Here is a 17,162-nt window from a genome sequence, read left to right as displayed (position 1 = left end):
TGAAGATGGCGTTTCGTATGCGTTATGGCCACTATGAATTCTTAGTGATGCCTTTTGGGCTGACGATGCTCCGGCAGCATTCATGGATCTCATGAACTGTATTTTCCAACTGTATTTGGATCAATTTGTGGTAGTTTTTATTGACGACATCTTGATCTATTCGAAATCTAAATCTGAACATGAGTAACACCTCAAACTTGTTTTGCAAGTTTTACGAGAGAAATGGTTATATGGAAAGCTTAGTAAATGTGAATTTTGGTTATCGAAAGTTGTGTTTTTGGGGCTTGTAATCTCGGCAAATGGAATTAGAGTTGAGTTAAAAAATATTGAGGCCATTATTCAGTGGAAAGCACCGAGAAATGTGTCAAAGATTCGCATTTTTCTTGGACTAGCTGGTTGTTACCAAAGATTCGTAAATGGATTTTCAAATGTAGCTTTGCCGATGACAAAGCTGTTACATAAGAATGTTTAATTTGTTTGGAGCGATCAATGACAAGAAATTTTTAAGAAATTGAAACAAATGTTGATTGAAGTGCCAGTTCTAACCTTTCGAGAATCGAAAAAGGATTTTATGGTTTATAGTGATGCTTCATTGAACGGTCTCGGTTATGTATTGATGCAAGATGGGAAAGTGATTGCATATGCATGTCGTCAGCTAAAAATGCATGATTGCAATTATCCGATGCACAATTTAGAGCTGGCTACTGTGGCTTTTCTCTAAAGATCTAGAGACACGACCTGTACGGTGAAAAGTGTCACATCTATACCGATCATAAGAGTCTTAAATATCTCTTATCTCAAAAGGAGTTAAATTTGAGACAGCGACGTTGGGTTGAGCTTCTAAAAGATTTTGATTGCATTATTGATTACTATCCTGGTAAAGCTAACGTCGTAGCTAATGGGTTGAGTATAAAGAAAATGGTTGATTTATGAGCAATGTTTGCTTAACTCAGTATCAATGACGATGGAAGCTTGTTGGCTGAATTAAAAAATCAAGCCAGAAATGTTTGATCAGATTGAGGTAGCGCAATTATATGATGTTAAGTTAGCTAAGAAAAGAGAAATGGTTTAGAATGACAGGTTAGAAAAATTCAGCATTGATGATTATGATTGCTTGAGATTTCTTCATGAATATGTGTTCCGGATGTTGCAGAACTAAAAAAGTTGATACTTAGTGAAGATCATGATAGTCCTTTTGGTTTGCATCCTGCAGGAACGAAAATGTATCGTAATCTGAGAGAATCCTATTGGTGGCCATGAATGAAAAAAGGCATAATTGAGTTCGTAGTTAAATGCATAACTTGTTAGCGAGTTAAGTTAGAATATCAGGTTCCCACAGGATTACTTCAGCCTATCTCTGTTCCTGAGTGGAAATGGAAACGCATCACAATGGATTTTGTAATGAGGTTACCTTTATCGACAAGTAAGAAAAATGTTGTGTGGGTGATTGTTGGTCGACTTACAAAATCGGCTCATTTCATCGCAATCAAGACTAATTGGTCACTCCAAAAACTTGCTGAAGTTTACATTCAGAAAATTATGAGATTGCACGGTGTCCCTATGTCGATAATCTCTGATCGAGACTCTCGCTTCACTTCGAGATTTTGGAAATAGTTGCATGAATCTCTTGGTACGAGACTTAATTTCAACACGGCCTTTCACCCGTGGACAGACAAACAATCTGAGCATTTTATCCAAAATTTGGAAGACATGCTTTGCACTTGTGTAATCGATTTTAAATCTAGTTGGGAACGTTATTTACCTTTGGCCGAATTTGTATATAATAATAGTTTCCAATCGAGTATTCAAATGGCTCTGTATGAAGCCTTATATGGTCGTAGGTGTCGAACACCTGTTTGTTGGATGGATTTATGTGAAAGAAAAGTTGTTGGGCCGGAATTGATTCAAGAAATGGAAGATATTGTTAAGATGATTCAAGATAGATTGAAAACAACATTCGATAGAAAAAAATCATACGCAGATTTGAAACAATGAGATATTCAATTTTCAGTTGGCAACAAAGTATTTCTTAAGGTTTCACCCTGGAAAAAAGTTTTGAGATTTGGCTGAAAAAGGAAGTTGAGTCCTCGTTTTATTGGACCGTATAGAATCATTGAAAGAGTGGGACCAGTGGCATATTGGTTAGCTTTCTTGTAGAATTACAGAAAATTCATGATGTTTTTCATGTTTCAATGCTTAGAAGATATCGATCAAAATTCGTCTTACGTTATTTCTGTGGAAGACATTGAAATTCAACCTGACTTATCTTATGAAGAAGAACCGGTCAAAATTTTGGCTCGTAAGGTGAAAGAGTTGAATAATAAGCATGTTCCTTTAGTGAAAGTTCTATGGCGTAGTCATAGCATCGAGGAAGTGACTTGGGAGGCAGAACAGATGATGAGATCTCAGTATCCCCACCTCTTTTCAAGTAAATTTCGGGGATGAAATTTATTTAGGGGGAGACTTGTAACGGCCCAATAGTCAGAGGTGTCAAAAAATGAAGTTTGGGACTCTATTTCCATAAAACGAACCTGTAAATATTTTTATTTAATAGTTACAAGGTTAGTTTAATAGTGAATTAGATTTTGGTTAAGTGAATTTTGTGAAATTAAGAGTTATTAAAGCACAAGGACTAAATCGCATAGGTATTAAAAGTTGAATTATAGATTAAAATTAATTAAGGGACTAAAGTAGTAAATATGTATAGTGGACGACATTCATATGTATGTCGTATATATATATGTTAATTTAATATATGTGTATATGTGTTATAATAAATAAATAGTATGAAATGTGTATATATAAAAGTTATATTGTAATAAAGAATAAAATAAAAACAAATTAAAAGAAAGAATATGGGAATAGATGAAACAAATGCATGCAAATTAAAAAGAAAGAAAAGAAAAAAATAATAGAGGAAAGGCCACAGCACCAAGGGTTTCAACTTTCAAATTTCAATTGGTTAGTCAATTTAGTCTCATTTTCTTGTAATTTTCATATTTTTGGAATCCCGGTACATAGAGCTACCTGACCCATGCTGTAACTTTTAGTATTGTTTAAGATTTTAGATGTTACTATTGTTGAATAGTTTAAGTATTAGGGATTAAATAGATAGATTTTTTAGTTAGAAGTGGAAAAGGAATAAATTGTGGAATTAATTGTAGATTTTGAGCAATAGGGACTAAATTGAGAAAAAAAATTGAAATTAATGGGTCAAATTAGAAAATAGGGAGCTTATGTAACACCCCTAGCCCATATTCATCACTGGATTAGGGCTACAGAGCATTACTGGAAGATAACATCATACAACGAACATTTATTTATCATAATCAAATCACAACATATTTCATAGCAATAATATCCAAACTCATGCGTATAGTCCCTTTTACGAGCCCTCGAGGCCTTAAAAAGACATTAGAAATGAATCGAGACTAAATTGGAAACACATGGGATTTTACAGAAAAAGATGCAAAATTTCAAACTGCAGGGGTCATACGGTCGTGTGACTCACACAGCCGAGAGACACGCCCGTGTCCTAGGCCATGTGGACATTTGAAGTAGGGACACACGACTGTGTCTCTAGCCGTGTGGATGAAAAATAGGCCATTTTCAAGCCATTTTTCTCACCCAAAAGCTAGCCATTTGCACAACCCAAATGCACCTATTTTCATGCATTCAAATGGCACTTAATATATACATATACAAGCTAGAACATCATAGAAACTGCCCATTCAATCAATATGCCAAAATGACACCTCAAACTCAACAATAAACTTGACTAAACACCTACCAAATTCATTCATAATTCAAACCACCAATTGAACAACTTCAATTCCACATTTTCCATAAAGTTCATATACCAATTTCATGCACAACAAATACCACCATGATCATTATCAGATATACCATTAATTTTAATAACTAAACCAAATGCCAATATACATTCAAGGCTACCATAACTAACCAATAACACTTCAAAGCACTATCTATATCATACCAAAACAACATCTCATATCATACCTTAATGTTCATCCATTCAACTATCATCACTAAGTACTTAGATGCTAAAATGACAACCACATTAAATACCATATATATATATATATATATATATCCATGATATCATATCAACTATATCATTAACCAAAATAAAATATATACAAGCCACACATAATGGCTAATTTCATCAAACAAAGACACCTATACATGTCATTATAACCATGACTCAAAATCATCAAAATCTATCGATACAGCCGATAGATAGTGTGATGGATCTCCGAAAAGCTTCCAAATCAAACGAGCTTCTAATCATCTAAAAACATGAGAGAAATACATGAAGTAAGCATATAATACTTAGTAAGCTCGTAATTCATAAACAAAGCTTATCATTTCAATATATATAAGCTTAAACTCAATTTATGAGATAATCCAACATAGCTTGGCACAAGCCTAAGAAACAACAATCTTTCAAGTTAGATAACCACATAACTTAGAAACTCATTGCAAAACATAATAGCTTTTATGTACATATCTTATAATCATTCATACTTTCATGAATATGGTTGTTTCATACTTCAAATGTCCACATGCCTAGGACACGGGCGTGTCGATCTTATAATCATTTCATACATGTTTCATACTTTCATAGCATTACTTATCAAAATATCTGTCGATCCTCCCCTTTTGGATACTCGTTAAACCACTAGAATAATATCGGATATGCGGGAATCTCGCACACTATGTGCTAATATATGGTCGAAACCATTACTTTCTCTTATCTCATATAAATGCATTCTCTCGAGCAATTAGTGGGTCTGCTCACACAAGCTGTCAGTCAGGACGTAGCTACGTAGTGCTACTCATAGAAGCTGTCAAGTAACCGTAACACATGCCAGAAACTCAGCCACCAATAGGATGTACAAGACTAGCACCCGAAACATAATAACCCTTAATGACATGTCATTTGTATCCTATATATTCCTAACGTTCAAACAAGATCTAAAAGTCGCCAAAACTTCGTTGGATTTTTCTGTAGAGACGTAATACCATAATATAACTTAAAAGCAAGTAAGTCAAGAATAATACAACTTTAATTAAATGTACGAACTTACCTCGACCACAACCAAAGAAATACGATCGGCTAATTTAACACTTTTTTCCTTTCCTCGATCTAAATCCGTACGTTGCTTTTATTGATCAAAATAATCAAATTTAATTCATTCAAACTTCATTCTATTCAATAAAATCAAAAATCATATTTTGGCAAAATTATGCTTTTACCCCTATAATTTTGAATCAATTACAATTTAGTCCTCAAGCTTATAAAATTAAATTCATGCAATTTGGTACTAACCCACTATAGCCGAATTTTATTTAGGCCCCTCTCAAATCCTACATTTCCTTTATTTCACAATTTCACCATGAATAATTTTCAAGTTTTCAATTTAATCTCTAATTTACAAATTTATCAAAATTCCCTTTACAAATTTTTTTAATTATCATCAAACATTCATTTTCATCCATCAAACATCAAAAACAACTAATATATATTCATGGTAAAACCCTAGACTTTTAACAGTTCTGTAAATTAGTCCCCGGGCTAGCTAGATTAAGTTACAACGACTCCAAAAACATAAAAATCATTAAAAACGGGACAAAAATCACTTACATGCACTTGATTTTTGCTTGGCTAAAACTTCTTCTCTACAACAACAATGGTGGCCGATTCTAATGTTTGCAAAATGAAGAAGAAAATTGTTTGTTTCATCTTTTCTAATTAACATTTGTTTAATTACAATTTTAACCTTATACACTAACCTTTAAAAATCACTTAAATGATCTCCATCTTTTCCACTATTAATAATAATGGTTTAATTACTATTTAAGGACAATCACATTCAAAATTCATAGCAATTTGACACTTTTACCTGTAGAACTCTAATTTTGCACCTTATGCAATTTAGTACTTTTTTATCAAATTAAGCGTGATAACATAAAATTTCTTAACAAAATTTTTATATGGTACTACTATCATGCTGTAAACAATAAAATATTAATAAAATAAATATTTTGACGTTGGATTTGTGGTCCTAAAACCACTATTCTGATTTCACTGAAAACGGGCTGTTATAGCTAAATTTAGCTTAGGGTGAAATTAGTATAAAAATTTGAGGTTAATTGTGGAGGTTAAAATTTGCCTCGGTTTAGGGACTAAATTGAAGTTTAAGCAATTTACAGGAATCCTCGAGTAAAAAGGGGAAGGATAAAATCGACATCGAATAGCTCAGAATTCATGATTTGTGTTTCTATAATCCGAACTAAGTTATAAATTATTGCATTTTGAATTATTATATATGGTAAGCATTAAGGTGAATACTTTGGTACTTTGAGATTGAATTGAACTTATATTTGATTGAAATGGATTGATTTTGTATATTATGATGCATTGATATGGATATTGAATTGAATACATGTTTATGTGTATATACGAGAATTGGACATTTGATGTAATTGAAAGTGAAATGAAACCCTATTAACTATTCAGGCTAAGTCGGATATAGATGGCATGCCATAAGATATGAAGAGCTCATGGATTTCTTCGACCTCGAGTTGATAAGGCACTGAGTGCCAATTTTCTTCAGTTTAGCCGATGAGACACTGAGTGTCAATTTATACAGCGTTGGGTGCAGTTATTACTTCGGATTTATCCGATGAGGTACTGGGTGCAAAACTAGTGTGTTGGTTGGATCCGTGTACTAGTCCGAGTCCGGGTCATGTTAATAGGAGTAATTAAATAATAAATTTATGTATTTGATTTTGAAATGGAAAAGTATGTGAAATGAAAATGAAATGTGGAATGAAATATGAAATGATAAATCTTGATGTGAATATTGATGAGTTATGAGTAATGAACTCATGAAGTGGAAATGGAAATGAATATTGCCATCGGATGAATTAATTTATCAAATGCCTTATGAAAGGTTAATGCCATGTATTTGTATTGGCAAGATTTTGTTGGATAAGATCATGAATGCTCATAATGGTATAATGAACTTGATATACTTTATGACATTTCTTGTATGTCAGCTTCAAATTTGGCTACATATTGCTCCAACCCTCCCTTTTTTTTCTCTCTGTTAGCATATGCCGGACTTAAGGAATCCCCAGGCTCTTTTAGTTGATAGAATTCTGCCCCCACGATCTCTGATTTCTTTAGTTTGTGCCCCCATAATCGTTCTGTTTCCTCAAGAACGCTTTGTCATTGGATCAAAATTCCATATGATATCCAAGTGAAAATGTTGCGATTCTAACCTGTTTTACTTTGTCTGGAAAATGTTTTGGATCATTCTTTGTGGTGATTCCTGAGCTGCATAATCTAACTGAAGCAACTCACTTGAACTTAGGCGCCATCCCAGAGCACCCAGATTTTCCTCTGCTTGTTTCACTGTTTTGACTCCAGGTATTGGAATGGTACCTTTACTGATGCACCAGTTTATTGCTACCTGCAAATGGCAATGCATTTAGGCCTCTAAACACAAATGCAAACGCACTCTTTCCAAGGAAACAACTTAAAAAACATATGGTCGAATATCTAACTACACAATTCAACTAATAAATTATAACGACCTAAAAGGTTCTAAAGTTTGAAAGGTGGAGCTAAGCATACTAGAAAAAATAGTTGTGAAAAAAAGTTAACATTATAAGTACCTGTGGTATGGTTTTGCACCGTTTTTCTGCAATTTCTCGTAAGGAAACAAGCAAGGGCTTCAGCCCTGGAAGAATTTGCTTAAATAGAAGGCCCCTGAGAGACAGCAAAGATTATCATGAAATAAGCACTCACCTAAGCACTGAAAGGAGCCTTCAAAATCATTTTACCATATATCCTTGAAAGTAATAAGCAGTAGCATTTCTAGTACCTGGGCCCTTGTGGAAGTCGGGAAGGTGTATATTTCCCAGTAAGCATTCCAAGTCCTAGAGGACTATAAGAAATCAAGCGGATATCAAGAGAGTCACAAATATTCTTAATCTCCATCTGATCTTCCCCAATGCTTAGTAGAGAGAATTGTACCTGTAATTGGGGTGATTCTAGAGGTAAGCCTTAAAATCACAACAACCTCCCAAACGATTTCTTAAGTTACATTATGTAACCTGGACTTAGGAGAAAGGATTTGAATTTCAAATTTAGTATAAATTGTATGATGAAGTACATGTAAATTAAACATTCATGAATTTGCTAGATGTCTACTTATGGTGAATTCAAAATTCATCTTTTTATACCCTTATTGGATCTTAACTAACTTCTCCATTGTGTGTGCATTCCTTTTTCTTTCAATTTACATTAAAAAATCATACCAAATCCACTCTTTCAAACACATCTTCCAAACATAGCATAAAGCATAAATGATAGTGTTGTACTTTAGCTAGATAGTCTATCGTTTAGGCTTAATATGAGAGATTGGTTAGTGCAGGGTTGGATTCCGAAAGCAAAGTTAGATATGATCCATGTGTTGACTTATAAACCCATATTTACATAAACATCGTGTCCTCCACTAAGAAGGAAAATGCTATATGCAAATGGGTTACCTACACTTATACCAACTACTTAACTGCTTTAACTCACTTTTTACAGAAACGAAGAAAACAAAAAGCAAATGAACTTGTGTTTCACCCAATTCAACATATTTCTATCATTTCATTTCCTTGGAGTTGGGATTAGGGTGAAGTGATTTAGACACTCTGTGATGTATGTGAAAGTGACTATCTTTAAACCACAACTAATCTTAAACAGAGACTTTGTGTAGTTAAGAAAATGCATCCATGAGGAGCCATGGACATTGAGAGAGATTAAAAGCTTAAAAGATTAGTTGGAGTAGAAACAGATGAAAATCACAAAATCTGAGGTGATGGCAGCGGGGGGCTAGGGAGTTATAGTGGCACATATTTGATGCATGGAGAATTGGTAGGGATTCTTGGTTAAACATTTTAAGGTAACCAAATATGAAAGATAACACAAGGAGGAGAAGGAATAATGGATGGTTCTTCATTTTACTACCTGAAACACAAGAATAAAAAAACTAAAATTCCTTGGAACACAAAGAAGGAGAAAAAGGTGTGAATTGCCTCTACCTGAGCTGAGCAGAGTGGGACTCCTCGGGCTTTAAGGTAATCATGAATCTTTACGAGCTGTTTGGGTCCATAATTGCTAACTCCAACAGCTTTAACTAAGCCCTGCAAATTATATAAAGTAGATTTTCTTCTTATATGTTTGTTATGTAGAATGTAGGTCTCTTAACTTTTTGCAGTTCAAGTTAATTCTTGGACAAACTTTCATAAATGCTAATGAAATATGATGATCTCATTTTATAGTAACTGAAATATCATATTTTGGTTAACCTTCTCATACATTGCCACTAAACCATTCCAAAGTGCCAACTCTTGTGGGGGAGCATAGTTTGCAGTAGACCAGTGTAATTGTCCTATTCCGATTTGTTCAATCTGCATTCGATCCCGAGAGGCCCTGGAAAAACAGTTCTTAATCAAATTTAATGACCACAACCTTTCAGCCAATTGTGCCACAAAGAGGATCACTTTTATGGAACCCATTGAACAGCAAACCTGCAAGCTTGAACAAATTGCCCTGATGTTAGACGCCATGGGTAAGCTGCAAACTTTGTGGCAATCACAATCTCATCTCGTATCCGTTTTTCCCCTGAGATTGCAAACAATATTCAAACTTAAATATCAGAATGGTAAGATTAACAATCTCTATTGTAATATAGGGATCCTGGTCTTTATCAGCTATTGTGATTTGTAAAACCCACATATAAAGATTGAAAAAGAAATTTAACCAACCTTGAAATCCTCTAATGAACTTCCCTAAAAGCTTTTCACTCTGTCCGTTGAGTCTGCCAGTCCCATAAGAATCGGCGGTGTCAAAAAGATTGATGCCATTCTCCACGGCAAGATTAAAAACCTGTTGAAGTTGAGAATCCATTGAAGGTTGGTAACCCCAGAGAAGCTGGTTTCCCCATGCCCACGTCCCAAACCCCATTGGAGAAACAGTCAAAGGACCCATTTTCACCTGCCCAGGAAAACCCATCACTGAAACACATGTAGACCGGATAATATCAAAATAGAAAGGAGAATCTGTACTCGAGTGTAGACATGGTTAAGAACTGGAGGGATTACCTTTTGCCATGGCCAGAAGAGAGGGGGCTTGAGAGACTTGAAAGGTGAAGATGGGGGATCGAATTGATTAGAAGCACTGAGACAGATAATGCAAGCTGACGGGACTGAGTTTGAGAGAGCCATCGCCATGTTCTCATACACTCTAGCACTTGAGAAAAAACATAAAAGTCAGTGGAGTGCATTGTTAGTGACGGTTAAGCCTTCTTGTGGTTTTTTTTTTTTTTCTGAGCGAAGCCTTCTTGTGGTTGGAATTGAAACTTGGAAAGATCATGCATGGTCGTTGCTTGTATTTCTTTAATAGGTATAATGACTTTACTCATTTTGTAATTTTATTCTTTTATTTTATTTATTGTCATTTTAGTCCTCAACCTTTAAAATTTAGTCAATTTACTTGCTTTTGGATGAAAAATTTACTGAACCGTTAAAATTCTAACGGCATTGATGTGGTCACTCGTGTGGCAATCCACGTATAATTCATAAAAATAAAAAAAATAAATTTTTTTTTAAAAAATCATAAAAAGTTTTAGAAAATTTATTCATTTTAGTAATGAAGTATACGTGAAATGTCACATGAGTTACCATGTCAATGTTATTGAATTTTAACAGTTCAGTTAGTTTTTTCTGTCCAAAAGCAAATAATTTGACTACATTTTAAAGGTTAAGGACTAAAATAACTAATAAAAATACCAAAATGAAAAAAAAAATCAATAAATGTTAGATGCTAAATTTATTTTTATAATTTTATAAGAGGTCAAAAATTGGTAAAGGTTTGGATTTTGAATTTTGCATAGGTTTTATATGATCATAACAACTTGTTTGCTACATTTAAATTTAATTGTTAAAATGTCTGTTGTTTTAACACGGTTGTTCATTACCAAGGTGGTTATTTGGTCAGTTTTTTTGTGGCTAGGGGTTTGTCTTGTTCGGGCATTTTCTGTGGTGGATATATAGGTGGTGGCGTTGTCCTTAGATAGTGGTGAAGATGAAGCATGGCAACTTCATGCTGATGAAAGGGTGACTATAACTGATACAAGCCTTTGTTTGGTTAAGACTTTCTTGACTGCTACTGTTATTCAATTCCAGACTATACAAACGACTTTGGCCACTCTTTGGCATCCTCGTGGAAGAATTTCAATATCGGATCTGGGTGAGAAAGGATACCTATTTGAATTCTATTATGCCATTGATATCAATACGGTAGATGGCAACCCATGGACGTTTAATAAGCATATCCTGGTTTTATATAAACAAAAATCGGGGGAGGATCCATTAAGGGTGCCATTGTACTCTGTCGATTATTGGGTTCAGATTCATGATCTTACGATGGGATTGATGTCTGAAAGTATGGCAAGGTAGTTTAGGGCCTTCTTGGGATCTTTTATGGATTATGAAGCGAAGTTAGTTAGTAGGGCTTTTTGGAGAGTATATGCAGATTCGGGTATAGATTGACATTCGAGCACCTTTGAAAAGGAGGAAGAAGATCGCCTTGTCACATGCTCATTCCATTTATGCTAGATTCTAATATGAACAACTATCACTCTTCTATTTTTTATGTGGTCGTTTGGGGCATGGTTAAGGCTTCTACCCTGTTCAGATTGTATATGGCAAGAAGAAGATACCATTTGAGTGGGGTCTTTCCATTAAGGTGATACCTCGACAGGTACAGGTGGCTACAAGTTGTTGCCTTTGGGAGGAGAAAGATACTTCGTGGGTTCGCGATAGTAACACTGTACTTGTTCAAGATGGACTTATTAGATATGATGTCATCCAAGGTTTCTTCTTTGGAGTGCAGACGATGATCGGGCTAGCACAATTCTTGGGATTAAGTTGGATTGTCATACTAATGAAGTGAGGGACATTGATGAAGTTACGCATCCCCACGATCTCACTATGGTGGAAGATTTTCCTATGGTGCTAGGAGAAGGGAAGAAAAGGCCACACACGTCTCGGTTCTTTTTTGTTTCTACTGTGACGAATTTGGAGAGGGTTTTTACTGAGCAAACTTATATTCAATTTATAGATTTATTGGCTACCCTTGCAGGGCAAGGAAGCCAACCGCAATGAAGATCCTTAGTTGAACGTCTGGGGGTTAAAGAGTCCCCAGGCTATGTGTTGCCTTAAGTAGGTGTTGAGGGAGACAAATCCTACTGTAGCTTTTTTTATGGGAACAAAATTACAGAGTCTGTGTATGGAGAAACTTTGAATGAATTTGGGGCATACGTGGGTAGTGATGGTTCTAGAGGTGGTTTATCCTTGTGCTGGAAATAGGGATGTTTGGTTTCACTTCAATCTTTTTCCAAAAATCATATTAATGTTCTGTTTGAGGATGATTCGAACGATAATAGGTAGAAATTCATGGATTTTTACAGTCTTATTGAAGAGGCTCGTCACTGTCAATCTTGGGATTTATTATGCAGACTTTCTTCCAGGGATCCTACTCCATGGCTTGTTATGGGGGATTTCAATGAAATTGTATTTTCTCATGAAAAACAAGGCGGTTGTCTTCATGGTGAACGAGGGATGGAAGCGTTTTGGTTGACACTTGATGATTATGATCTCTTGAATTTAGGTTTTAAAGGTTGTTGGTGTACATGGAGCAAGGCCAATTTTCTCTTAGAAATATACGAGAACGGTTGGACCGGAGAGTGTCACACCCTAAATTTGGTGTATCCGAGAAAAAGGCAAATAGATGTGAAGGTTACTTGTTTTGGTGTATTATGATAGCATAGTTTGTCATTTTATAGGCTTCTAACAAATTAAATTTTGGTGCATAATGTATCCGCTCATAGAAGTATCTAAGAATTTCATCTCGAGGTATTCTTCAATTGAAGGAAGAGTACGACAAATGAAGAGTATGCCTCAGAGTTTTGGCTGAGTATAAAACGCCTACTAAGTTTATGAGAAAAATTTTGGAGATTAGATCATCTTCAAGAGCATGCCTTATGAGAGTTACTACCAAAGGTATGGTATGCCCGATTTGCTCAAATACTGTGTAAGGTGGGTTTAGTAGCGTGATTGGTTGAGAGTCAACTGAACGAATTGACTAGTCAAACAACATCTGCATCGAATTCTCTTTTATATTTCTCCTGGTTATTGTAAAGCATTTAAAGGACAATTTTTGTATACATTCGAAACTTGTCAAGATCCACTAAGAGGAACTAAGTATATATATGGTAAGAAGGAAACATTCATATGGTTTTTCTTCCTTCTGTTCCACACTCTAGTTCTTTGTCTTAAACCTAAATATTCTTTTCTTCTTTGTTAAACTGTAAGCTAAGGTTTTTAGGTTAATCGATGGATGTTTCAACCTCCTGGTAAGCTTGATAGTTCTGCATGGTATGATTTTGATAGAGTAAGGATGTTAAGAAGCATAAATACAGTAGGGAGTGAATAGGAGGCCCTACATGGGGGTTGTATGTAATTGATATATTGTTAAATTTTCTATAAATAGGGTTTTAATGGCAATCCTATGTTCTTTTAAGCAGTTGTTGCTAGTGGCTCGGGAAGGACGATCGGATTTGGAACTCCAAGCTACAGTAAAGGTGAGTTTCAAGTGAGCTTTTCACTTGACTCATATATGTTAAATTTACAATGGTTATTCATATGTTGGTATCTTCTTGGAAAACTAATGAATATATGTGTATGTGAAGTATCATAAGGGTTCTGCATGTTTACAAATGATATATATGAGTTGATGTATAAATAAGATGATGTGTGGTATGTAAGCATGTGAAACCAGGTATGGAAGAGTATGAATTTATTAGGAATGTGTGAATGATTCTAGGTAAGTGTGTTCTGTGTTAAATGGGTAAAACAACCATTTATGATGCCTCCGGCAGGGTAGGTACATTTCTAGCCAGACTGGTAGATCACGACATGCAGATATGTGTAAGACCATGTGGTAGGGACCCATGTGTAACACCTCTAACCCATCTCTGTCACCGGATTAGGGTCACGAGCATTACTACTAAATCAATCATAATTAAAATGTAAATTATTTCATTCAAATCACAGAAAATTTATGCATACAGTCTTAAATACGAGTTTACAGGTCCCTTAAAATGATTTTAGAACTAACATGAGTTAGTTTGAAACAATTCTAGAAGTCTAGGGTGAAATCTCAAAAAGCCTAAAAATAGGGGACACACGGCCGTGTGAAATACCCCAGGACATGTGACTTTCAAAATGAGGACACATGGCCGTCTCCCAGTTCGTGTCTTTGCCATTGTAACTCACTGACTTGAGACACACGACCATGTCCTAGCCCGTGTAACTCTCTGACTTGGTCCACACGGCTGTGTCCCAGGCCGTGTGTGACACTATACTATGCAATTATTCCACACGTTCAGGGCACACGCCCATGTGTGTTACCCGTGTGTGACACACAGTTGTATGACAGACCGTGTCTCAAGCCGTGTGCACCTAAATATACCTTAAAACTCAAGTTTACCATTTCCTACTTGCTTGGGCATTAAGCAACTCAAATACCAACAATTTAACCTATCCAAAACACGATTAAACATACTCAAAACATGCTAAAACAACCATATTAGGTGCCTAACCAATGTACCCTCATTGGTACCACATTTATATCTTCAAAACGTATCAACAAAGCATCATCTACATCAAGATTTCATGCATACCAAATTCACCCATATTAACCTAACATATAGCTTCCTAAGATATCAAGCTTTAAGCTACACATACATTTCCATGCCTTGTGTCAAACTAACATATCAAACATATGGCTTCAACCACAAACATATACTTATATACAATGGCCATCATTATACTTAAAACCCAAATTTACATCACATTCACAAACCAATAATCAATCAAATACTTCCTAGGTACATGTCATTACAAAAAAAAAACGTCACCACAATTGAGCTTAGGATCGTTGTTGGATGTTGAGTCGAATCAAAAGAGAAGTACCTAACCTGCGCACAAAAAACAAAACCGCACGCTAAGTAAAACTCAGTGATATTTCTATAATCCGAACAATTAAAGCTTGATGTAAATAAATAGGATGTATTATGCAATAAAGAATAATTCAAGAGTTGCAAATTTGTTCTTAAGCAAAATTTTTAAAGGTGGGAAAACGAGTTTTCTTTCCAAGTTATTAACTTGTGCTAGAACTTGATTATCTGCTAACCAAAAATTCTCATTGATTTAGATATTGAAACAGATACTTCTCATTGTTTTACCTTTTAAATAAATTTTGTGATTGATGTTAACTAGTTAAAAAAGTGAGTTCATGTAAATTAAACTAAGCAGTAGTAGCAAAGAATTCGTATTGTTACAATTGACATTTAATCTTGGGTTTGAACATGGGACAGTCTCTTCTCCCTCTTACCAATAAATTAATAATAAATAAATGAAAAGTGGGTTCTCTGTTGGTTTCCAACAAAATTTCCTCATATAAATTTTTTTCTCTAGATATTTACGTTTTGTTTTTTCATTTAAAACTCGGGATAAAAACTCTTATAAAAATCACACTTTCCTTCACTAGCTTAATATTCTTATACTAAAACTCAAACCCTGGAGAATGAAAAATGATTCAACTATGATTTCGAAGAAGTGATTTTACAATAAAAAACAACGAAAAATGGTAAAGGTTGAAGAGAAATGAGTGAGAAATGACAAAGAAGAGAAATGTAAGCTTTCCTTGGGGTTATTTTATCTTATTATTATTTAAAAATACATCAAATGGTAAAAAATTGATAATGTGTCCGAAATTAATTTTTACAAACATGACGGACTTGAAAAGTAAAAACATCATTCCATCACCGCTCGCACATATAATTTAACATTTAATCATAATTATGCATCAATTGGTTAAAATACTCTTGGTGGTAAGATTACCATTTTCACCTTTAACTCATTGTTTTATTCGATTGAGTTCAAAAATTCAAAAATTGACTTAAACACTTACTCAGGAATGCTCCATAATTTAAATATAAATAAATAATAAATTTAGACTTTTGTATCAGAGCATTGAAGAAATTTTTGAAAAAGTATTATACAATAAACTAGAGATTTTTGGACGTGTTACAAATTTTTTGTTAACATTTGGCATCTTTACTTAAATATTAGTTGGTATATTTCATTAGGCATGAATTAGGTTGAACTTTTTATGCAATTAGGAGCTACTTTGTATTTTCCTTAGAATTTTGCATAAAATGCTCTTTTCAAATGGATTTCAAGTATGCTTCTTTGTCGTATCATTCGTCTCTGTAGGGGATAAACCCGATTAAACAACAAACAAAGTGAAGAAAATAAGAATCGAAGAGATCGAACACACAAATTTTTCATGGAAAAACTCCTTAAAAGATGATAAAAAAAGCCACGGGCAAAAGGATATTTCACTATAATAAAGGATAGTACAAAAGATGGAGAGAATTAAAAGAAAACCCCAAGCCCCACAAGAAACACCCTTTGAAACAAAGAAAAAAATTCTCTCAATATAAATATTTTTTGTTGTGTAAAAGCTAGAGTAACTAAGGCCTATTTATAGACTAAAATTCGTAGCATATATGACTACAACAACTCTAGGCTAATTAGAGTTTAAGTGGAAAATTAAAAACGGAGTTTAACTAGGAAAAGAAAAGCCAAAATAATTTTTGGTCAAAATAAGAGGCATTCTCCCACAAATCTCCACCTTGACTCGTATTTGGACCAGCTTACTTGTCAAGCCCTGCTATGGGCTTAATTGATTCTACGTCAGATACTTGCCAAGTCCAAACAATGCTCGGACTTTGAAATTGGAAGGCTCTTTGTCAACATGTCAATCGAATTGTGTTCTGTGCCAATTTTAAGAATCTATATATCTCTTTGATTGATCAACTTTCAAACAAAAAAAGATAACGAATGTCTATGTGCTTCATTCTCTCGTGATGCATTTGATCTTTGGTGAGATGTATGACACTTTGACTATCACAATATACGATAGTTGCCCTATTTTCACTTACCGG

The 17,162-nt window shown here is 34.6% G+C and overlaps 1 protein-coding gene across 2 annotated transcripts; it reads right to left on the bottom strand.

The window, feature by feature from the left end:
- Positions 1–6,921: 6,921 nt before the first annotated feature.
- On the bottom strand, positions 6,922–10,393 carry LOC105791227 (pyridoxal reductase, chloroplastic). 2 transcript variants are annotated; one of them, XM_012619201.2, is made up of 9 exons: positions 10,189–10,393; positions 9,853–10,081; positions 9,616–9,709; positions 9,394–9,517; positions 9,127–9,228; positions 7,917–8,068; positions 7,708–7,801; positions 7,312–7,502; positions 6,922–7,236 (listed from the first exon to the last, which is right to left on the bottom strand). In XM_012619201.2, exons 1-8 carry the CDS (start codon positions 10,315–10,317, stop codon positions 7,317–7,319), a joined length of 1,110 nt encoding a protein of 369 aa, XP_012474655.1. In that variant the 5' UTR covers positions 10,318–10,393; the 3' UTR covers positions 6,922–7,236; positions 7,312–7,316. The 2 variants fall into 2 exon arrangements, with proteins under 2 accessions (XP_012474655.1, XP_052491272.1); XM_052635312.1 differs by having other exon boundaries at positions 6,922–7,502.
- Between the last annotated feature and the right edge of the window lie 6,769 nt (positions 10,394–17,162).

This window comes from Gossypium raimondii, chromosome 8, assembly GCF_025698545.1.
Source record: "Gossypium raimondii isolate GPD5lz chromosome 8, ASM2569854v1, whole genome shotgun sequence".
Taxonomy (NCBI): domain Eukaryota; kingdom Viridiplantae; phylum Streptophyta; class Magnoliopsida; order Malvales; family Malvaceae; genus Gossypium; species Gossypium raimondii.
This window is presented reverse-complemented; position numbering and strand designations above follow the sequence as displayed.

Coding starts and splice junctions, on each gene's coding strand:
- LOC105791227 (XM_052635312.1), bottom strand. CDS start 10,317: ATGGCGATGGCTCTCTCAAACTCAGTCCCGTCAGCTTGCATTATCTGT. Junction 10,082..10,188: donor TCTTCTGGCCATGGCAAAAG/GTAATCCCTCCA, acceptor TTTCCTGGGCAG/GTGAAAATGGGTCCTTTGAC. Junction 7,802..7,916: donor CGACTTCCACAAGGGCCCAG/GTACTAGAAATG, acceptor GCTGTCTCTCAG/GGGCCTTCTATTTAAGCAAA.